General features: G+C 36.6%; 3 protein-coding genes across 3 annotated transcripts; 1 reads left to right on the top strand and 2 right to left on the bottom strand.

Moving 5' to 3' along the window:
- Positions 1-163: 163 nt before the first annotated feature.
- Positions 164-5841, bottom strand: LOC101294341 (UDP-glucuronic acid decarboxylase 1-like). Its single transcript, XM_004294528.1, has 13 exons — positions 5626-5841; positions 4970-5089; positions 4034-4120; positions 3685-3772; positions 3469-3560; positions 2984-3048; positions 2824-2912; positions 2311-2388; positions 2098-2191; positions 1680-1746; positions 1533-1596; positions 1385-1425; positions 164-1000 (listed from the first exon to the last, which is right to left on the bottom strand). The coding sequence occupies exons 2-13, from the start codon at positions 5057-5059 to the stop codon at positions 815-817; spliced, it is 1041 nt and encodes a 346-aa protein (XP_004294576.1). The 5' UTR covers positions 5060-5089; positions 5626-5841; the 3' UTR covers positions 164-814.
- A 1131-nt stretch (positions 5842-6972) lies between these two features.
- LOC101294054 lies at positions 6973-12542 on the bottom strand. Its single transcript, XM_004295880.1, has 4 exons — positions 11946-12542; positions 11550-11717; positions 10406-11208; positions 6973-7915 (listed from the first exon to the last, which is right to left on the bottom strand). The coding sequence occupies exons 1-4, from the start codon at positions 12492-12494 to the stop codon at positions 6973-6975; spliced, it is 2463 nt and encodes an 820-aa protein (XP_004295928.1). The 5' UTR covers positions 12495-12542.
- Positions 12543-20895: 8353 nt separating this feature from the next.
- Positions 20896-21802, top strand: LOC101293858. Its single transcript, XM_004294527.1, has 3 exons — positions 20896-21040; positions 21146-21284; positions 21371-21802. Exons 1-3 carry the CDS (start codon positions 20916-20918, stop codon positions 21494-21496), a joined length of 390 nt encoding a protein of 129 aa, XP_004294575.1. The 5' UTR covers positions 20896-20915; the 3' UTR covers positions 21497-21802.
- The last annotated feature ends 533 nt before the right edge of the window (positions 21803-22335 follow it).

The raw sequence follows: 22335 nt of genomic DNA, 5'->3' as shown, positions 1-22335 counted from the left end.
ATTGTTTCAGTGGCTAGATTATGATTGCTATCGTCTTATTGCTGGTTAAAATGTTTTGACCGAGATGTTTTCTGTTAAGTCGAGAAGTAAGATGTTTTGACTGACATAACATTGTATTTACCATTAGTTTCTTATATACAAAGAAAAAAAACATTGTATTTACCATGGGTCATCTTGCAATGCAAGGCTGGCTTCATCTGTTTGGGCAGTTTGCTGACTTCAGTTGCATGGATGATCCTGTGAAGTGGGATAATGAAAGTTGTGTAGGAAAACCGACTGTTACAAACTTTTGTACATCTAAAATTGAATGGAATTGTTAAATTTTATTTTATGTAATGTGTCTTGAGCCATCATTAGATTCCTTTTTGTGTGCATTAGATTCTTTTTGTGTGTAGCTGAGCATTGAATGATTAACATTCTTGCACTTCAGAATTATAGGTTGTGACTATGAAGATCGATAAGAATATGTAAATGAACAAGAATGTACAATTTCACTATTGCAATAACAAAATTGGGGGGTTCCTATTAGCAGACTTGATTGAGAACACAACTTTGTATTATAGAACGGTGCTGAATCCCACATTTTGAAGTAAGAAACAAGGAAAAGAAGTTGTTCACCTAATTCTTATTTTCTATTATAGCACAATGAAATAAAACACACAAATAAGCACAATTTGGTGATCCAAGCTGTTGGAGACGAACATACTCATACTCACCTCCAGCACTGTAACATACTCGTACCCAAGCACTGTCCTCGTCAAAAACCCATTCCATGGCCAAAAGCCCAATCATCTATATTTCCAGTAATAGACAATCAGTTCTTTTTGGCTGCTCCAAGCCTCAGACGGAAATCCTCCTCCATTAGAGGCAGACCTTCCCTTAACGTTATTTTTGGCTCCCATCCCAGCAATTCTTTTGCCTTTGTGATGTCGGGTTTCCTTTGTCTTGGGTCATCAGGAGTGTTCTCCACCCTTTTAATCTCTACTTGTGGGTTGATGAGCTGCAAATTCAAATGCATAGATCAAGATGGTATTGATCAACGTATACAAAATAACTGATTCTATATCTCTGTCAAAACTATGTAGACAGTTTTCCCTTTTGCATCAGAACTACGTTAGAAACTTCCAATATTTCTTTGCTGGTATCCATTCCCCTAATATTCATTATTAAGCATTTCACAGCAACACTAGAAGAACTTTTTGAATTTCACCATGATCACATATCTAAAAGACTGAAATCCAGCTAATATAGACAAGTTGCGTAGCAGCTCAATGATTCTTTTCAAACTAAAGAACAGCTTGCATTATTTTTGTATTCAGCAAGCATGTTACTTAAGAACTATCTTATAACAGCCTATGAAAGGAAGAGAAACAGTAAAACTTACCTCTTTCACTGTCTCTGCGAGTTCAAGCATTGTAAATTCACCTAGTATACAAGAGTGACTAGGTCAGTAATCATAAGAATACAACTATAGCACTAATAATATTTCTCGCGCAGATGCACATCCCATATCATGTTTTCTTAAAGGTTACCTGGGTTTCCAATGTTTATGGGTCCAGTGTGCTCTCCTTCCATGAGACGGATGAGGCCATCAACCTGAAGATATTTCAAACAAGTAATTACATTCCCAATACATTGTGATACATGGCAAAAGGTAAAGTCAATTATGTTTTACATACCATGTCAGATACGTAACAGAAACTGCGAGTCTGAGTTCCAGGGTTCTGGACCGTCAAAGGTTCATCCCTACAACGTTCAAACAAAAAGTAGGAATTAAATGAGAGGGATTAAGCTTATCCAGTAATCCACCAATGGGAGTCCCATTTCTATGCACGAAATAACAGCTAGACAAACATTAGGTGTAGCTAAATATCACCATCATGCCTGGCTAATTGGTCCAGGTATGGGAAGTCATTTTCAAGATACAAGGTAATAATGCGGTAAAATATGGTGTTGTCAAAAGCTTTATCACCACTTAGCTTGAACCAATGTTATAGAACATGCTGGTTTGCTTATTTTCAGCTGAAATAGATTGAACTAGTAAATCTTTATACTCTTTTTGCATCATTAGAACCATGAAACATGCTAAGGACTCACCGAAGTGCTTGAGCTATAAAGTTGCTAACTACACGCCCATCATCAATATTCATGCGAGGGCCATATGTGTTGAAGATTCTGGCAATGCGTATTTCTGTTGAAAGGAAATTAAATCCATCAAATACCAAGGAGAAATTTTTTTTTCCAGCTTCATCATTCAAAAGAAAATACCAAAAGTTAGGAGGAAATAGGAAAAGAGAAATGAGATTATACCTATCCCATGTTGCCGATGATAATCAAACATCAAAGTCTCAGCAACACGCTTGCCCTCATCATAGCAGCTCCTCACTCCTGTTGTCATAAGATTGTTCTCATTGAGATCAGGTTCTCATGGATTTGAATGGATTCTTAAACTAGGAAAGCAATCGAAAACAACATTCTGCCTTCTAATGTTTTACATAATCATGAGGCCCTATATGGTAGCAAAATGCTGAAGGTTGGGCTTTAACAAGTATAACATCACAATATAGGGCCCTAAATATGACATTGTCCTATGCCCTTCCAAAAGTAAAACTCATGAACAGCTTGGCATTTCCAGAACCTCACACAAGGAAGTCCGTCCCAAATGAGTGGAAGAAATCTAGAGTTATTTAAAGAGAATGAAAACAATGTAAAGGTCATTTTGCTTTTTGTCATATGTATCACCCCGTGAATTATATATTGTACACAACAAAATGGTTGTCATAATACAGCAAAGTTGGGGAATAAAATGAGATGAGCACTTACCAATTGGGTTAACATTACCCCAATAGCTCTCAGGTTGCGGGTGCACAAGGGGATCTCCATATACCTCTGAAGTTGATGTCAGCAAAATCCTGCTCAAAAGTATAAATAAGAAAATTTGATGGCGTTTAACTGTAATACAAATGCAGGATTAACTACCCACCTCGCTCCAACTCGCTTGGCAAGTCCAAGCATGTTTAGAGTGCCAATCACATTTGTTTTTATTGTCTGTTGGAAATCATAAGTGCAAATGTCAGATGTCAAGATTTACCATAAAATTTCTAATAATTTTTATGTTGGAGGTAAAGAAGGAACTCAAATGGTCTCACAGCAAAAAGAAAGAAAAAAGAAAGAAAGTAACAACGACATATTTAAACATGAGAGCCATATAGTAGATTGCCAAAATGATCTAACAGCCTTTGCAGGGATAAAGATGGCAACTGTCCAATCACATAACTGACACAAGCCAAGGTCAATTGGTCATATATTACCGCTTAATTGAAGGAAAACTTTATCTTACTCATGAAAACATCAAACTGTAGAAGGTTTAGGCAATATGAATCACCTTTGACAGGAAGATGATACATGGCAGGTCTATTTGATAGTAAGATCTTGATGTTTAGTGATCTAAATAATCTATGCACATACCTTTACAGGATTATATTTGTAGAAAATTGGAGAAGCTGGGCATGCAAGATGGTATATCCGATCAACCTCAACCAACAATGTCTCAGTGACATCTATAACAAGAAAAATAAGCATTGAACATCATCATTCCGTTCAAAGACCTGCTTTTGCAAAGACTTTCAAAAATAAACTAAATCTACATGAAAGAAGAATATGAATAAACCAAAGTGTATGTACCATGACGAATAAGCTCAAATCTGGGATGACCAATCCATTTTTTAAGATTGTCCTTGGAGCCAGTGAAATAGTTATCAACAACAATAACCTGGTTAGAAATTGTAGACAATGTTAAATCATGATATTAGAAAATCTATGCATTCTTCATACAAAGTATCACTTTATTTTTGATTGTTTGAGGATCTAGGATCTGATCATTTTAATATATCTATGTACAAAGTAGCCATTTTAATATTTTAAGGAGTAGCGCTACTATATATTTACATACATTTACAAAAGGTGAACACTACTCAGCTGAAAAACTGATACTGAGCTTTTTAGAAGGAAAAAAAAAAAAACAAATGCTGACCTCATTCTTTTCATTTTCCATTAATCTATCAACCAGGTGAGAACCGATGAATCCAGCTCCTCCAGTAACTAAGATTCTCATATTCGACTGTAATGAACAATGAAAGTAGCATCAGAATCAATGTATTATAAACAAGACCATACCATTTGAATGATATACTTATCAGTCATCTAATACCAAACCAAAATGCTTCTTGAAACACACAATAGCATGACTGATACAAAACTCTAATGAACACATCTCTGCTCAAGTGCACAAATGAAGAAGAATATTTCACCAAAACTTCAAATGAGCTAGATCTTGCAATAAGGATGAGCAATATTTCTTTGTTATCTCCATATTCAAGCAAACAAAGGAAGCAGAGCATTTCACCATTCAAATGAGCTAGATCTTGCAACAAGGATGAGCAATATTTCTTTGTTATCTACATACTTACAGACATGAGGACACAAGCAGAGGTTCGATTGTCTGAGCAATGGGGGTAAAACAGAGAATCACAAGGAGTGAAGGAGAGATATCAATAAATAACCTCTATAAACCCATCTGAATGATGTTTCAAAATATACAACACCTACTCGCTGACAAAGGATCCTCAGATTATATCAATGTAAACAAAGTACCAAAGCGTTTTTGGTGGACATCTGAATTTTGAAGATCTAATAGGAACAAATTGTATGGCAAATGCAATTTATTGTAGCAAAGGGAAAAAAACAAAATCAAGCAATTGCCACAGTTCTAATAATTGACTTTGCATTTGAGGTGAGTAAATGCTGACAGAGAAATGCAACAACCCAGTAGTACAAGTATCACATCCACACAATGAAATCTATAAAAGCAACACAGAAAGACATTTTAAGCCTGTAAAAAGTAATTCACAATAACCCAAAACAAAGATGAGTAACTAAACAAACAAACAAAAGAAAATAGCGAACGAACCTGAAAAAATTTGGAAAAACGCAGAGGGGATGGCAAAGGAGGCTGCTTTGTTGTAGTCTGGTGCTCCCCATTGGAGGAATTGGTAGCCATTTTCTTGGATCCCCTCTAAAATCAAAATAACTATAAAAGTTCACCCAACAAAAACTCTGTAAGACAACATATTTACACTAGTGGAACTGTAATCTGAAATTGACAAATGCCTTTAAGACTATGGATGAAAATTTGAAATTTCAATTGCCAAGCTTTAGAGAAGGAATGGAGCTTGAAGTAGACCTGCAACAGCAAATTAGCCTCAGTGGAAGATAACCCAAAACCCTGAATACCCGTTGGATCCACAAAGCTTAGTGATCAGGACACATATTTATAGTCCCAAAAGAATTCCAAAAAACGAAACTTCTACCAAACGTTGAATTTAATATAGAAAGATCAATAAATAAAATTAAAGAAAATCAAGAGAGACTTCAAATTTACGGAAAGCTGAGGCCTTTATGATAGCTCCTCGAGAACAATAATTAAATTTGAAAATCACCACCAAACTATATATTCCCTTATCGTTTATATTTGTTAATTTTTCAAGCAAACAAAACTGAATTTGATAATCAAGCTGTAAATATTAAATTTATACCAAAGAAAAAGGCAGTAATTGTATTAATTACCTTCTGAAACTAGAGAATATGTGGGATTATTGGGTTTCTGGAAAGGGATTTGAATCTGAATTAAGAAGTGAGTGGAGTGATCATAGAAAGGTAACGAGGGGTCTGATAAGCACCAAATCCGAACATTTCTGTTCAACTGGCCGGTGGAGGTCTTTCTCTGCCTGACTGGTTTAGTTGTTTTAGGTTGTTCCTTGCTTTGTTCTGAAGTCTGGAACCGGATGCTCTTTGCATGAGTTTGTCTTTTGTACGCTTACGCATCTGGACTACTGCCACGTGTACAGTACAAGTACACAGGTGGGTGTGGACTTATTTTTAATTTTTATTTTATATATTTATTTTGTAGAAAAAAAAGGGTGTTGGACTTTGGAGGAGGAAATTTTATTTTACGTCATTGTGTGGTGAAATGACGAATCTGTTGTTGACATGCGGAGAATATTTTCTTACTTTGGCACAGTATTGTTATCAAAGATCAACACTGTAAACTTGAAATTCATTATACCAGTTCATATCATTTGATCTAATGCAGTGTTCACCCAAAAACGAAGACAGTTCTTGAATCACTTTTGACAACTGAAAGCCTAAAATGTGTATATGGTTTTCTAAATTTAGGGCTCATTCGCGCTTGAAGAATAAGTGAGAGAAAATGGAAAACAATTTCGTTGGTGAGAGGAAATAGATTGGATTGTTATTAGGCTATTATCACCAATGCCGGAGGTGCACCAATGAAAATATCAAAATATTGAGATGTAACTTTATTCAACTACGGCGAGATTTGAATTGGTTTCATACCTAAATTCTTACCATCTCAACCACTTGAAGTGGTTAATTAAAGAATTAAATTCAGTTTACCCCCTTGTGGTTTGGGGGTGACTTCATGTTAGTCCCTACATTTTTATTTTCATCAGTTTACCTCTTGAACTCTTCAATTTCTATCTTCCGTGCCTAAATTCTCATATTTCGTTTGAATTGACCGTTAATTATCAGCAGTTAAGGTTTGATTTGGATAGATAAGGTCTAATTTGCCCAAATTCTAGATACGGGCCTCACAGTTAAGGTTAAATTTATCAGTAGTTAACGTCCGATTTGGACAGAATATAGGACATTGGTCACGCTTGAGGAAAATTTAAAAGTTTGAGGGGTAAACTGATGAAATTGAAAGTATAGGGATTAACATGAAGTTACCCCCAAACCTCATGGGGTAAACTGAATTTAATTCTTAATTAAATTGAAAAGTTGATCATAATCATTCACATTGCCAATATTTCATGCATTAAGTTGATTTCCTCAATGGATATGTATATGTCAGTTCATTGATTGTACAAACAATTTTTCCCGCATATGAATACATTACTTTTGATGAGCATGCATCTTACAAGAGATTTCATACAAATTAACGTGGCTTGAAGGATTCTCCCATTGAACAAGTTCTTTAATTCCCTCTTCTATCTCTCTTGTTGCTCTTATCAAACCACTTACGCAGAAGCCTATAGCACTCAAACATAAAACGATCTGGCCCTTGAGCTCCTCAGTTTGCTGACAATGAATTATACCAACAGCTTCCTTTGAGTGTAGAAGATACGAACTTACAATCTTGTCCATCTCTTCATCCACTAAACCACAAATCCTGAATGCTTTTAGGGTTTGCGGTTTCCCTAACTCGAGATCACAAGATTTGCCACTTTCTTGATCATCAAGCCCTTCCTTCTCGAGAACCGTTACTGACTTGAGCAGTGTGATGTCTCTAAAGCAAATAATCAAAGAGCCAACCATCTTCTTGAAAAGTTCAAGATCACATTCCATTTTAGCCACAATGCATTTCCAAGAACCCTCGAGAAATTGTGAATTTTGTTCAACAACTCCAATTGCATGACCACTAAAAACCAGGAGCTCCATCATTTTGGAGAGCGAACTCATGAGCTTTCCATAAGAAGCAGTGTGAAAAGGTAAGAACCAGAAATTAGGCTCCACATCGGCTTCTGCAATGAACTTCCCCAATTCTTCAACATGAAGTTTCAGACACTTTTGGCTGTCTTCCAATTGTGCTCTTCCAAATTGAAGACTCACTGAGTCAATACACTCATGCAATGCCCCTAGAGTCCTAGATAGTTGAACTTTTGCAAGAGTGGAAGCTCTTGTGGGTTGCAACAGCAGCTCGACAAAAATTGAGCACGATAACCCAATGAAGGTTTCTGTGATTCTTGCTATGGCAAATTCACTTGGAGTCCCAAACTTGGTTCTGCCCAAAATTAGTACAGCTCCAATTACTGTAGAAATATGTAATATCCCGTACCTAAAAGGTTACTGTTCGGGTTATGAGTTACCGCGGACTTTTCTTTATTTTCGCTCGAAGATGTAAATAGCGATTACTCGAGTTTGTTTTCAAGTTTGTCTGAAAACGGTAAATAGTATATTTACAACTCCGAAGTCGTGGTACATGTTTATACGAGCTCCCCGGTATGCCCGGATTATTTTCCGGAGCGACGAGCTAGGTTCTTTGAATTATAAAGTTTCAAGGAAATTTTCAATTATTGTTTCTTGTAACCGTTTTACCGTAAAAGACCCAAAAAGTTGACTTTTCGTTAAGTCGATAATTTGGGAAAACTTCCTTCATGGAAGTCGTAGAGGACGTTAATATGAGTTCGTGTACAGGTGGCACGCTCAAACCGGAGTTAGTATGAGAAAGGTATGGTCTAAAAACGGAAAGTTACTGTTTCGGTAAAGGGTATAAATAAATAATAAAAAGAGAGAAAGGGACAGAGAAACTTTTGGAAAAAAAAGAAAAAGAAAAAAAGAAGAAGGGTCGAGAATCTGGTGGAGAAAGGAGGAAGAGAGAAAAGAAAAAGGAAGGTTCGAGAGAGAGAGGGGGGAGAATCAAAAAGAAAAAAAATAAAAAAAAGAGAGATCAGTTCAAACCCAGAGCGGGTCTCTGCCGACCCGAATAGCAACGACGGGCGACCCGGCTGCCGCTCCGTTCTCCGGCGACGGCGAGGAGAAAGAAAGGTGGCAACAGCTTTGTCTCGACGTCCTGGTCTTCTCCATGGCATTTATTTTCAGAGATGAAGTCTGGTGAAGAAGAATCGAAGAAGAAGAAGAAAGGCTGGGTTCACCGGCCAACTTTGGATTCCGGCCACGGCGGCGGACATGGATGGTGTGGGTAGCTTTGTCTCGGTCTCGTCGACGTTCCTGTGCCTTCAGCTTGCAGAGATGAGGTCTGGTGAGTGAGAATCGAGGCAGAGCAGTGGTTTGAGTTTTCCGGCGAGGGTTCGGTGTTTTCCGGCAAAGTTGTGTTCGACTCAGGTATCAATCTTCATCTACTCGTTGAGCTCTTCCTTGCTGTGTACTTGAATGCGATTTTGGATTGTGTTTTGGAGATTTTGGGTTTAGGCAGTCGGTGACCACCATGTGTGGCCACCGTGTACGGCGGCGGCGGCAGTTTTGGGAGTGGGTTTCCGGCTTTCTTAATATATTGAATTGGTAGGTGTGATTACAGGTGCTTGAATTCAAGTTTGGTTGAGTTTTGGAGAAAGTTGGGTTTTTGGCAGAATGATTGATGTGTGGTGGTTGCTATGTTCGACGACGGAAGGGGTGGCAGTAATTGTAGTTATGATTCTGGGTTTGGGTTTCTGTATTGAGCTTGTATATGTGATTTGAAGTTCTGGATATCTGCAATTTGTAGGTGTTTGGTGATGGGGGATCTAAATGTTCTTGTTTGGTTTTGTGTTACTGTATTAGTGGTGGTGGTTTCCATGTCTTTGGATTAAGTTCCACAACAAGGAAGCTACAAACTAGGAAATTGATGTTATGTATGATTAAAGCACATAAAGGGAGAAGTTAGGTGATATTTGGATTTATGTCGAGTATTGTGTGAAATTGGGAAGAGCAAATTTGGTTGTTGTGAAAATGAGATTGAGAAGGATGCATATGTTTATGGATTTTGAAAGACGAGAGGAGGATAGTCCAAGTTGAAGTGTGTTGCTGGGGAGTGGGAAACAATAAGGGATTTCACTATAAACTGTTAATTTTGGTTATGGATAGGTTCGTTGATAAGTTGTTGCTATGCCTACAATAAAGTAATGATACGAAGAAAATGGGAAGATTGATCAAGATTGAGATAGGCAAATATAAATGATTTGGTTTTAATATATTTAATGGGTGTCCATAATAAATCTAAAATGGAATGTTTAGTAAATTTGGGTTCAAAGAGAAAGAATGCATGTTTGATGATTGGTATAAGATGAGTTTTATATTATTCTAATGAAATTTTGATTGGGCACATATATATATATATATATATGTATGTGTGCATACATATACACACTCTTTGGCACTTGTGTAGGTTGTTTTGTGAGTTAAGTGTGAGGTTCGGTTAAATTGATGAGTTTACTTATTCTCTTGGAACTTTATATTAGAATGATAATAAATTGGTATAGTTTTGATGATGTATGAGGCTTTGTATGGCCGGGTTGATTTGATAAAATAGTTTTTATGAGTCCGTAAGTATGGTTTAATTTTAGATTTGTGGTGGTAAATGAGATGTTGTTAGTGAAGGTAGGGAAGTAGAATAAATGTTGAACTACGAGTGGCTTGATCCCTCTAAAAGGGTACATAGGCAGCCCGAGCAAGTTTTGGGTGCAGCCGCAAATTAATAAAATAAAATTTGGGTTCCAAACGACAAAAATGTTTGTCGTTTTGTTTGATTATGAGATTCTATCTCATTTTCGATTTAGGATTTCCTTATTTATTTTATTCGTTTTTTTTAACACCTGGGTCAGGGTGTTACAAAATACGACCAGCTTGGCCATACAATTTTCTTCTCTGAAGAAAACTGGTGAAAATGAACCAAGGAACTAGAGATAAGATTCTAATGGGTAAGACCTTGTGGAACAAAAAACAACCAAAAACTCCATATACAGTGCCCAAAACAGTCCCTTGTGCTTTAACATTTGCAACTTTGAATGTTGCTTCTCTAGCGGCGGTGAAACTTACAGCAACTGGGAGCCCTGACCAGTGGCCATTTTCTTTGCTGAATATCAAACCAAAGAACACAGCTAGACCTACTGAAAGTGAGCACTTGAAAGCTGCCATAACCCTTTTGCTATTTACCTTCATGTAGAAGTTACTCCATACCACACTTTGTTTACATGAAGTAAGTGCTTCTTTTTTTGGGTGAGTCACCAATTTGTCCTGTGCAGTAGTAGCAGAACTACTTGTGGCTGATAAATTTCCATGAAGGAGACTTATACAAAACAAAAAGAAAAATGGGGGTAAATTCTGTAGGGTTTGTGGGATGGTTTGAAGTGTTTGGAGGCACCTAATATCAATTTCTGGTTTTGATTCAGGAACAGTTATTGCATCTTCACAAGGAATGCTTGTATTTAAGCTCATTTGCTCCTCTACTAGTTTAAGTAGAGCACTCTTGAGCTCTCCATCTCCATCCACTACCCCAACTGGGAATGAAGGAGTAATGCTCAATGCCATTTCCATTCCTTTCAAAGGAATCTCCAAACCTCGCAATCTGTTTCCCGGATTGAAGTTGCTGTGTCTCAAAAGAGTTAATGGAAATCTCTCCCATTGCATGCTTTCCTGTACACAAGAAAACAATTTGGGATCAGCGCGTCTGAATGAGATATTGCTTTTACAAAATTTCTATCTAGGTTACGGCTACGCGCGTAGGTACATCATGCATCCTTATACCTCAGATCACATTAAGGTGATATCTGTACGTACATTTTATTAGTGATATGATACATGAGAAGAAAGGATCGATAAATAACAGTTTAATACCTTAGTACGTATATATATATACTCCGCATGCATATGCACTACTATAGTCTACAGGCAAGAAAAAGCACATACATGGTAACGTGGAAATTTGAAGCTTTGTTATGTAAATAGTGCCATATACGAGATAATTAATTGCTCACCTGGTGGCGTTTGATGGTTTGGAAAAGCTTTATTGCTGTAGAAGCCAAGGACTTGGTTTGTGAAATTGAAGCAAGCGCAGATGAGTTATCTTCTGCACAGAAAGCCTTCACAAAGAGCTTGAGCCTCTCCGAAGCATTCTCCACGAGCAGCTTTGAGTTCTGTTTAACCTGCAAAATTAAAGTACAGTACACTTAGCATAAACTTTCTTGCGTTCCACTAGCTAAAATGTCAAGTTGGTTATTGGCTCCATGTCAGTTCAAGTTTTCAAAGATTACAGTCAAAATATGCAAACCATTCCAACATTGCTTTCCGCATATATACGATAATGGAGACCAACACATGAATATTCACAGTTATATTTAGTATGGAGATTATTACAAGCTAGGTAGGAGTACCTCTCGGCTAGCCAAGCGTGGGAATGGAACCAACAAAGCAAGAACACAAGCCAAGACACCAACGGCCGTACTCGCTGCTACATGCACAGGGTGCATGATGGCGTCCACGCTCCCACCCTTTATGAAAGCAATCACGTATACAAGCACAATCTGTCCCAAGGCTATGCGTTTGGACACCAAATGAGTAGCCTCTCCAGGCAGAACCACCACAAATGCTGCCAAACCAACGGCCACAACCGTTGTGCTGGTGGTAAGGCGGGCCGGTCTAATGAGCCATAGGCTCAATATACCCGGCCCGACGCTCTGGATAGTAGCGTAAAGTGCGAGCCAGAATCCACGCAATGTGTCACCTAGAGTTGCATCAGGAACAATGAGGATGACAGTCACGTAGGAGAATGCAGGCAAGGCTACTTGGTGCCGGAGAGAGGGAGGGCCATAGAGGGTGATGATGGCTACTATGGTGCAAGCTAGAGCGGTTCGCAAGGCCGAAGCAAGGCATGTTAGCCACAAGGCTCGGGCACGATTAGTTTGCTCTTGAGAGGTTGCCATTGCTTCTGAAGGCCTAGGAGTACTTTGGAACTGTGGCCTTGAAGGAATACGAGTACTTATGTCAAGGTGGGAAGGAGGGAGTTATATAAAGAGAAGAAGAAAGGCAAATACGAATTTAGGTACTACGGAAGGCTCTAGTGGAGCCCTACTATGTGTAGTGAATGGATGACACATCCATTGCTAGTGACGATGATAGTAGTGATTTGTGGAGAAGCTTTATTTTGTATAAGATTAATTACAAAACACCACCCGAATTATAATGTTATTTTCATTTTGTATAGGATTAATTACAAAACACCACCCGAATTATAATGTTATTTTCATTTTCATACCTAACCATCAAAAACTTGCATTTTCATACCCGAAGTTTCATTCCGTTAGCATTTTGATACCCTGACCACTAACACCGTTAAATTTTGAGGGCATTTTTGTCATTTCATATTTTATATAAACATGGTATATTTAACCAAAAATAGATTAAACATGTTTATATAAAATTTGATAAAATTTCTATCGATATTCAATATTTTCTCTATATAATTTATTTTAATTATATATTTTAATTTATTTTATTTTGTTTTACTTAACATATAACTCCAAAAATATATATACATACAACTGATACAAGAGTTCTACTAACTTTTACCACTATTGTTGCAAAAATAAATATTTAATTTTGGAGTTTTTTTTAAATTGTTTTATTTGTATTTGATAACCTCAAAAAATAAATTATTTTGTTAAAGTAAATGTAGAAAATGATATATTTATTGAAATGATGAAATTACCCTCAAAATTTAACGGTGTTAGCGGTCATGGTATCAAAATACTAACGTAATGAAACTTCGGGTATGAAAATGTAAGTTTTTGATAGTTAGATATAAAAATGAAAATAACATCATAATTCGGGTGATGTTTTGTAATTAATCCTTTTGTATAAAGAATTAGAGTACACATTAGCGCCACGTTTACTTCCATTACATGCTCTATAGTTAGGTTGGAGTAGGTAGTGCTTATTCACTGCTTTCCTGCTTAAGCAACTAGCTCAACTTAGAGGTAAACGCAAACTACTATCAAAATCCAACCCTAGTATCTAATTGGATTGCAGTTTCTTGACACTACCAATGAACCATGGTGTAATTGATCATCAGCTATCACGTTACCGTCGTTACGTGGTTCAACAAGTTAATTATGTTATCACATTTCGTGTATGATAACCTTCTCTTTATGATCCTTGATCTGCTAAACTTTTGCTTTAGAGATAATCTAATGACCTCAGTTTACAGGTCAAACTTTTCCTTTTGATCTTTAATTCAACAATGCTGGCTGCAGCCTGCAAGAACTCATCCATTAGATTGTTCAGTCAAATTCAGGTTGATAATACATACATGAGCCTTTGGACTTGAAATTTTGATTCACTGATCCAAGAGCATTGCATATTATCCAGTCTTTGCTGGTAGGAAATATACGTTCAAATATAACACCAATCAGAAATCAGAAATGACAAATGGTGTCAGCTGCTCATCCGAATATCCAAGTACCAGGTACATTTCTTCTCAGCTTGAAGAACTAGTTTCTTCACCAAGAATACTGCGGCACAAAATCGAGCAGATGGAAGGTAAAATTTGGGATCCCCCCATTTCAGCATTCAGATGAATAAGTCTCCTAGCTTGGGCACAAGGTAATCCATCAAATTTAACCGACATCCAAGCGGACCAAGCCCTAAGATCACCATTGTTATACACCAGTACACCATAGTAACACAATCACACTACGTTACTCATAAAAGTAAAATCCAGTGATCAAATACTAAATGAGCTGCTAATCCAAGTGATGCAAAAATCCAAAGCGAGAATCCAGTGAAACAGGAGACTTGATAGACAATTTGAAAGACAAAGCATGCTACTAGCTAGACAATAAAGCCACAAACAGTGGCAGAGTAAAGGCTAAAAATAGTGTAAACAAAGTGGGGTTTCCATAGATTTCCACTCAAACACTTCAGTACTAAACTTGTTCCTTCACAACGAGCAAACGTCAATTCTGGGATGCGAAGAAGCCATAAATTAATCATCTAGTGCTCTTATCAAATATAACAGTAGCACTGTCTGTTAGTTCAAAAGCAAAGTTGCAGCTTCTTATATGTGCCTGACCTAATTTCATCACCATATCTTCAGTACTAAACTTGTTCCTTCACAACGAGCAAACGTCAATTCTGGGATGCGAAGAACCCATAAATTAATCATCTAGTGCTCTTATCAAATATAACAGTAGCACTGTCTGTTGGTTCAAAAGCAAAGTTGCAGCTCCTTTTATGTGCCTGACCTAATTTCATCACCATGTGTATAAATCGTACAATAAGGGCACGTTTAAAAGAACCTACTATTGGAACTTGTGTGGTATTTATCCCATATTGAAGAAGAATTAAATGTGTGAGTCTTTATATGAAAACACCTATGTGACTCATTAAACGGATGATATGCCTAATATGAGTTTGGTAGGCTTTCTATTGGGTTTCCAATATAAATAAATATATATATATATTTAATAAAAGTCAAAGATTGGGCCTTAGGAATTAATATTATTTAATTTAATTATTAATTTGGATAAATATCAAAATACATAACTGTCCAAACAGTTTCGTCAGGGTCAAGTTCTTATGCAAGAACTTAAACCAGATAGTTGTATTCTTATGCAAGAACTTAAACCAGATAGTTGTATCCTCTAGATAGACCTCTATCGACCTCTATCTGATCAATTAAGTTAGTGTTGTTTATTTTTCATTGTTATTGTTCAATCTCGTTTTGATTTCGTTGTTATATATATACTGTTTTTGAACTGATATTGGATCGGTTATAACACCTACAAAACCACTTTCTGTTAGCTGCATCAAAAGGAGGTTAAAATAGAAGAAAACTTTCAGGGAAAATAGCAGCCATACACGAGGTGGGAATGGGATCATATGCAAAACAAAGTGTATATATTTGTCTAACACTGCCCTATTGGTCTGTCTAGTTGCGCCTCTGGGTCTTAGAAATACATATATATTATGTCCTCTGCCCCATGTACTTATAAATATTTGAAGGCTGTAATCTTCTCCCTGGTCTACTGGGGATAGACTTACAGTGGAAAAGGAACCTAATACAATTCAGACAAAAAAAAAAACGAAGAGGAACCTAATTCAAACAATTAACAGATGAAATATAATCACAAAGCAGTTATCTGAGAAAGTTTACCATACTCAGTTGCTTCTCAAACAAGGACTACTAACATTGATATCTTTCACTGTCAAATTTCTAACGCAATGATGTAACAGAGAGCACACTTTCATTGCAAAATTGTTCAGAGAAATAAGATCTTTACTCCAAAGAAAAACAAGCATTCACCTAATAAGAATACTCACTGCCCCTTTAACCATTCCAATAGTCAGGTTGTCAAGATAATAAGTTCTGCATAAAAATGTCAATCCAAACACTAAAAAGGAAGCAAATAGTGCTATATGTGGAAATTTCATGACATTGACCTAACATTTCATGACATTATCCAAAAAAAAGAAGAAGACCTAACAATGAACGTCAGCCATCCTATCTATTCGGAATTGGAAGGGGCCACCATTCCATAGTATGCTGTATAAAGTAAAAAATCAAAATCAAAATCATGAAAGCATGGCAGATGAAAAAAAAGGTTATCTTAATATTTTAATGTCACTAACTATTAAAACTTCATTCAATATCTCAGAGATCTGAAAATTGGTGCTAATACAATCAGCTCAACAATATTCAACAGAACTTTGCAGGTTGCAAGTTTGCAGCCATCTAATTCGTTCTCCGAGGTTGCAAGTCATGCTAACCTTGACTTTATCCACTATCAAGAAATTGCCACCCTCAGATACTCGTAGGCCAACTCCCAATAGTTCTAATTAATAAATTCAGTTTACCTTCAAAATTTTTAATGTCAAAATCAGTTTAGTCCTGTAATTTTTTTTTTAAATCAGTTCGCTCCTTCAACTTTCATAAACACATCAGTCAGTCCCATTTTTAAATTTCCCTTAAAATGTGACGTCACTAAAGCCGTTGGAAGTGACAAAATGACCCATAATTCAGTTTTATCTCCTTATTTTCAACGAGATGTAGAAAATAGCCTCATTGTTTTTTATTTATTTTGCCAAATAGATGCATTTTTTTTATCTTTTTTAATAATATTTTTTCAAATTTGCTATTTTACTCTTTTGAAGAGAGATAAAACTGAATTATGGGTCTCCTTGTAAGTTCTAACAGCTTTGGTGACGTCATATTTCGAGAGGAATTCAAAAATTAGACCCGACTAATGTGTTTACGAAAGTTGAAAGGGCGAACTGATTTAAAAAAAAAGTTACATGACTGAACTGATTTTAACACCAAAGATTTAGAGGGTAAACTGAATTTAATTCTATAAGTTTTCTCTTTAAAACAGGTAATATTCACCGTTCTTAAAGTCTGAGCCTTCTATAAGGAAAGATAAACAGATCAAGTTTTGATTCAACTACATTTGTAAATATATACCTAGATGAGACTGACTTCTATTATACCCACATTTGTATATACCCACAGACAGTAGGGAACTTCAGAAGATACAACTATTATCCTCCTTACCATTGAGGGCCACATCAAATGAATTAACACATTATACCAATATATTACTGAGCTTGGCTCAAAATAAAATCACATAAATGTTTCCATTTAGACGTAACTGAAGTCCACATGTCCCTATCAATCACAACTTGAAATTCTAAAAGGGCCACACTATCTCATTCAACACCAGGAATAGTAAGTATAAATGGGAAACAGAATTATATCCACTACAGATAGGAGAGGAACTAACAGGATGTCGTAAGGAACTTCCACTCTTCTGGGTGAGGTATGGTGCTGGGGATGCAAATTAGGTCATTTTTTGTCATAGGTTGCAAATTAGTATCTGTATCCGTACATCTATCTGCAAGTAAAATTCACAGTACTTTCTCCATAATTGGAGTGCAGACTTCAACAGCAAAGAAATCAAAAGAAAGTAACGAATATTTACCAATGTGATAACAGAAAAACAATTATTGAAAAAGTACTGAATACAATTCTAACAATTACACGTAGAAGTTGAGAAGTATAGGTCAACTGTTAGTCATAATACGAATTCGGTTAAAAGCCAAAAATGAAAACTTGATGCTTTATTCAACTATTCATAAATAAAGCTAATTATACAACTTATGCCACCAAATATATTAACTAATATATGACAGGACATCCTGTCCATGGTAAACTTACAGTTACATGCATAGGCTATTTTTCGAATGAAGCCAGAGAGGGGAAAAAGAGTTTTCCTGCTCCTATGTCTTACCTCTTGAAGAAGAAAAGGGAGTGCTTCCAGGGTCAAAAAATCCAGCAATAAAAGCTACTAAAATCCAAAACATAAGGATGCTGACTATGGCAGTTCTCAGAAGCCGATCACAGTTATAGTCTGGTTCAACCTCATACTCACAAATTGGACTGGGAGAGCGAAAATTCCCATCCTCGCAAACACTCGCTCTCAGCTCTCTCTTCATAATATCATTTATGCAAGGCTGCTGCATGTCTCTCGTGTTAATATCTGAACATATTTTGCACAGGCATTTGCCACCAAGATATGATGAGAGTGTCTCTAGGCACTCAGAAAGAATCCTTTGGTACATTTTCCCTTCAATTCTCAACTTTTCTCGGGTGTAAGGTTTTAAAACCTGACAACAAAATACAGGTACAATTTTGTTTATATATAATAATGTAGGTTCAAGGAAGTTCCAAATATTTAACTACAGCTACAGTTCTAAATATAATTTTAAATAAAAAAATATCATATACAGGCATAACCAGAGCTTCATACAAGAAAACAGCGGAAAACCATATTTGACCATTTCTCAAGCTCCTGTACCGAAAGAATTCCGTAAGTCTCTCGCCACCTGATTGTCTTCTTTATTGCAGACATAAAGCTCGAGAAGTCTCTGTTAGCCGCTGTGTAGAACCTGCGAAGTTCCTCCTCGTCAATTCTGCATAAACATTAGCATGTCATGGTCCACTGCAACAAGAAGCAGATAAGTTTATATGTACGCATAAAATAAAACATTAGGTGAACCCTCAGAACTTTTAGAGTAAGGTAAGCATTTGAGAAAAATAAAAAGGAAAGAACATGCAGAAAGATTATAATGAAGAGAATGAAAATAATACCTAATCACATTGAAAGCCACTATTGTTTCTTTTATAAAAATACCTTTGATTTTCATAAGTGTAGACAATAGACAGCAGAGAAAGATAACTATATAAGATAATGGGTCTTCTAAAGCAATTTTTTTTTTTTTGCCCGATAGGCAATAAGGTATGCAATATGATAATTCTGGTGGAAATAATTCTTATAAAAAAACAGAAACATTTAGACAACTCTTTAATTACAAACACAGAAAATGATACCATTTTTTATTTTACCCCTTCTTCATGGTGTAATTTGTAACGTAGATTAACCTCAGCCACATCCCACACGAGAATTTTCGTGCCAAAGAAATATAAGGACAACAATATAATATTGTAGTTGAAGTGTCAGTCGTATAGAAGTTCAATAAAATCCAGAGGCCTATAAAGAGAGAATAAAAGGTATATATCATAATATTTGTATTAGGAAGTGAAACGGGGAGTATGAATTTTGGCACATGGAGATGACACCTTTCTGGCAAGCTAAGCCCTTGTCTTTCGAGCTCGTTATGTAGTTGTATCAACCATCTTTCAGATGCTACATTTTGAGGAACTACTTCAGCAACATTGCATATTAAACAAACGCTGTGAACTTAGTGGTCTAAGGATATCTCACGAGAAAAACAGGCCCATGGACAAGACTGATATATAATGGAGTAAAATGAGTGAACTCAAATGAGCAATAAGATAAGCAACGGTCATTGCACAAAGGAGTTTTAAATAACTATTCATACAGCGAACACAGTTCCGAATCGAAAAATATAACTCACCGTAGTTAAGCAGATTCTATTGAATTGACAGGTCAGTAGGTAAAGACAACTTCCTAGTTTGCTTATGACAAGTATTCATTTTATAACATTGTCAATCATGTGTGAAAATTGGAAACATAATTTCTTTGATTACCTTGTATCCAAAGAAGACTCCGCAGACGGCACTTCTGGACTCGCATCAGAACTGTTGATATCATCAGAATTGTTGACATCATCAGTAAAAGCCGTTCCAATGTCGCCAGTAACGGCTTCGATACCGTCTGCAAGCATGCAACTATTTAGTCCATCGAATGTTTCACGGAGTGACATAACTTTTTTTAAATGTCAGTCTGTAGCAAACAAACCTGCAAGTTGTCAACGAGAGCCTTGAAGGGAGCGAATCTCCGAAACCACTTAAACGGTGGATAACACAGAAACTGCAAAACCTGGAAGCCGCAGTTTTGAACTGATGAAATAAAAAATTAGTTGTCATCTCTCTTCGGTTTTGAACCAACTTGATTACTCTTTAAGGCGGATCAATTTGAGTATTTAACCATTTACTGCTTTGATAACTAACGTAGATCTCATTCCACTTCAATTCTTGTAAAACATTTCTTTTTTGCTTTCACTCAAGCGGTATTTCAATGTTACTTGCAACTTGCGTTGAAGCTCCGTAGAAGTATTCTTTTATCAAACATTTTACTACAAGACATCAAAAACTGAAAAATAGTATTAATAATATATAGGAATTCAATTCTTATCTTCACGATCCACACTCATTTTATCTTCTTAAAGTAACTTTAAATCTGTCTTATTTATATGTGTTTTGTCATTTTATGAAATTTTTAACTAAAAAAAGAAAGAAAAAGTGTAAATTGTAAAATGAAGAGTGTAAATTTTACTATCTTAATTTATTTGGTTTTTCCATCGAAAATGTCAACTTATATTAAACAGTATAAAAATGACACATCCGTAGAGACCTTCCGATGAAATGATTTACATTGCACAGTTGTACACACCAAAAAAACCTATATAGAGCAGTATAATCACTCAACATACATCCCAATACACCCAAAACACCCCCCTTTTACAGATACTAGTACTAGTAGGTCATTAACTACTAACTACTAGTTCTTTGCGACCTGAAAGATCATGAAGGTGACAAGGTTTAGAACACTTGGAGCCCAAAGTACAACCGATTTGGAGGCCCAGCTGTCCTATTCAAACTACATGGCAGCATTTTATGAACTGAAGACATGCAGAACCTCCACCTGCCACCCCCACAGTTCTGTCAGTTCAATACCACATGCCACGTACATTCCTATGGATTCAGTCCCGTACGTCTACGACTGATGTGGTCAAAATTCCAAGTCCTAAATAAGAGCTCAAACACAACACAACCTCCATAACCGAACCGGTTTCAGAAACTAACAATGGCGTCGAGTCTGAACCCAACATATGCCTACACGGTGGTGTACGTCAAGGACGTCGCCAAATCCATAGCCTTCTACTCCAAAGCCTTCGGGTACGCGGTACGTCGTATAGACGAGTCTCACAGGTATACATGTAATCTCCTTGTTACTAATCCCGCCATGCTAGCTAGTTCTTAAATACATTGATGTTGATGTAATATATATACACACAAATGGGGAGAGCTTGAAAGTGGGCAGACGACTATAGCATTCACACCGAAACACCAGCACGAGACGGACGATCTCACCGGAAAAGTTCAGAAGCCGAGCTCCGGGGAAGAAAGGCAGCCCGTTGAGGTTTGCTTTGATTACCCCGACGTCGCCTATAAAGTAATTTATTAACGACCTGTTCTGTTGTCATTGTTTCCCTTGAGTTTTCTTTTCTTTAGTAATCTTGTGTTTTGTGGATGTTTCAGAGGGCGGTGGAGAACGGAGCGGTGGCGGTGAGTGCGCCGGAACAGAAAGAGTGGGGACAGAAAGTTGGGTATGTACCTAAACAGGTGAGGATGGGAAGCTACGTCAACGAACCTAAACAGGGTTAAATTTAGTAGTGTTTTTGTGTGCTGATGAGCTGATGATGAATAAGTGTTTTTGTGTTTCCCTCTGTAACTAATAAAGCTAGAAGATGAAGGGCTTGTCAACAAGATGAATGTACGCGCAAAATGAAAGTGTAAACTCATTTTCTCGATCAAGGCTAGGGTCCGTGATTTCTATGACTTCTCATCAAATAGGTTTATAGAGATGTGTATATCAATATTGTCTAGGAGATCAAGAAGACATGTCATGCCTTGTATATTGGTAAGTAATCGCACTCCATTAATATAGACATCTCATGAGCATATTTACTGAAAAAGTCGCTGCAGACACCGTGACCTCTTGAATAAGGAAATTAGTAATGCCTACACATCTCATGCTATGGGTTTTCATAAATTTTGGGTTTGTATTTGATTTAGGTGGAGGTTAAATCCAAGTTAGCAAGTTAGTAACAAACACAGAGAGTATCGTAGGTGAATTCAAAAGCCTCTCAAATATGCTGACTTGAACTTTAAACTGGCGAATTCAAAACCTCTCAAATATGCTGACTTGAACTTTAAACTTGCTACGTTCCTCAACTAAAGTTTTTTGCTGACTCCAACTTTTTTAAAGCTGACTCGGTTTTCATAAATTTTGGGTTTGTATATGATTTAGGTGGAGGTTAAATCCAAGTTAGCAAGTTACTAACAAATACAAAGTTAGTACGTTGACCGAGGTCTATGAGAGTGTTGTAGGCGAATTCAAAAGTCTTTTAAACATGCTGACTCGAATTTTAAACTTGTTACGTTGCTCAACTAAAGTTAGTTGAGCAACTTTTTAAAAGCTGACACTAACTTTTTTAAAGTTA

Source organism: Fragaria vesca, linkage group LG3 (assembly GCF_000184155.1).
Source record: "Fragaria vesca subsp. vesca linkage group LG3, FraVesHawaii_1.0, whole genome shotgun sequence".
NCBI lineage: Eukaryota > Viridiplantae > Streptophyta > Magnoliopsida > Rosales > Rosaceae > Fragaria > Fragaria vesca.
This window is presented reverse-complemented; position numbering and strand designations above follow the sequence as displayed.

Bases quoted from the DNA above. Each gene is read 5' to 3' on its own strand.
- LOC101293858 (XM_004294527.1), top strand. From the start codon at position 20,916: ATGGCGTCGAGTCTGAACCCAACATATGCCTACACGGTGGTGTACGTC. The intron at 21,041-21,145 runs GTATACATGTAA...AGAGCTTGAAAG, and splicing joins CGTATAGACGAGTCTCACAG to TGGGCAGACGACTATAGCAT. The intron at 21,285-21,370 runs GTAATTTATTAA...TGGATGTTTCAG, and splicing joins ACCCCGACGTCGCCTATAAA to AGGGCGGTGGAGAACGGAGC.
- LOC101294341 (XM_004294528.1), bottom strand. From the start codon at position 5,059: ATGGCTACCAATTCCTCCAATGGGGAGCACCAGACTACAACAAAGCAG. The intron at 2,913-2,983 runs GTGGGTAGTTAA...ACTTTTGAGCAG, and splicing joins GCCAAGCGAGTTGGAGCGAG to GATTTTGCTGACATCAACTT. The intron at 2,389-2,823 runs GTAAGTGCTCAT...TTATGACAACAG, and splicing joins GGGTAATGTTAACCCAATTG to GAGTGAGGAGCTGCTATGAT.
- LOC101294054 (XM_004295880.1), bottom strand. From the start codon at position 12,494: ATGGCAACCTCTCAAGAGCAAACTAATCGTGCCCGAGCCTTGTGGCTA. The intron at 11,718-11,945 runs GTACTCCTACCT...TTAATTTTGCAG, and splicing joins CACGCTTGGCTAGCCGAGAG to GTTAAACAGAACTCAAAGCT. The intron at 11,209-11,549 runs GTGAGCAATTAA...TCTTGTGTACAG, and splicing joins AAACCATCAAACGCCACCAG to GAAAGCATGCAATGGGAGAG.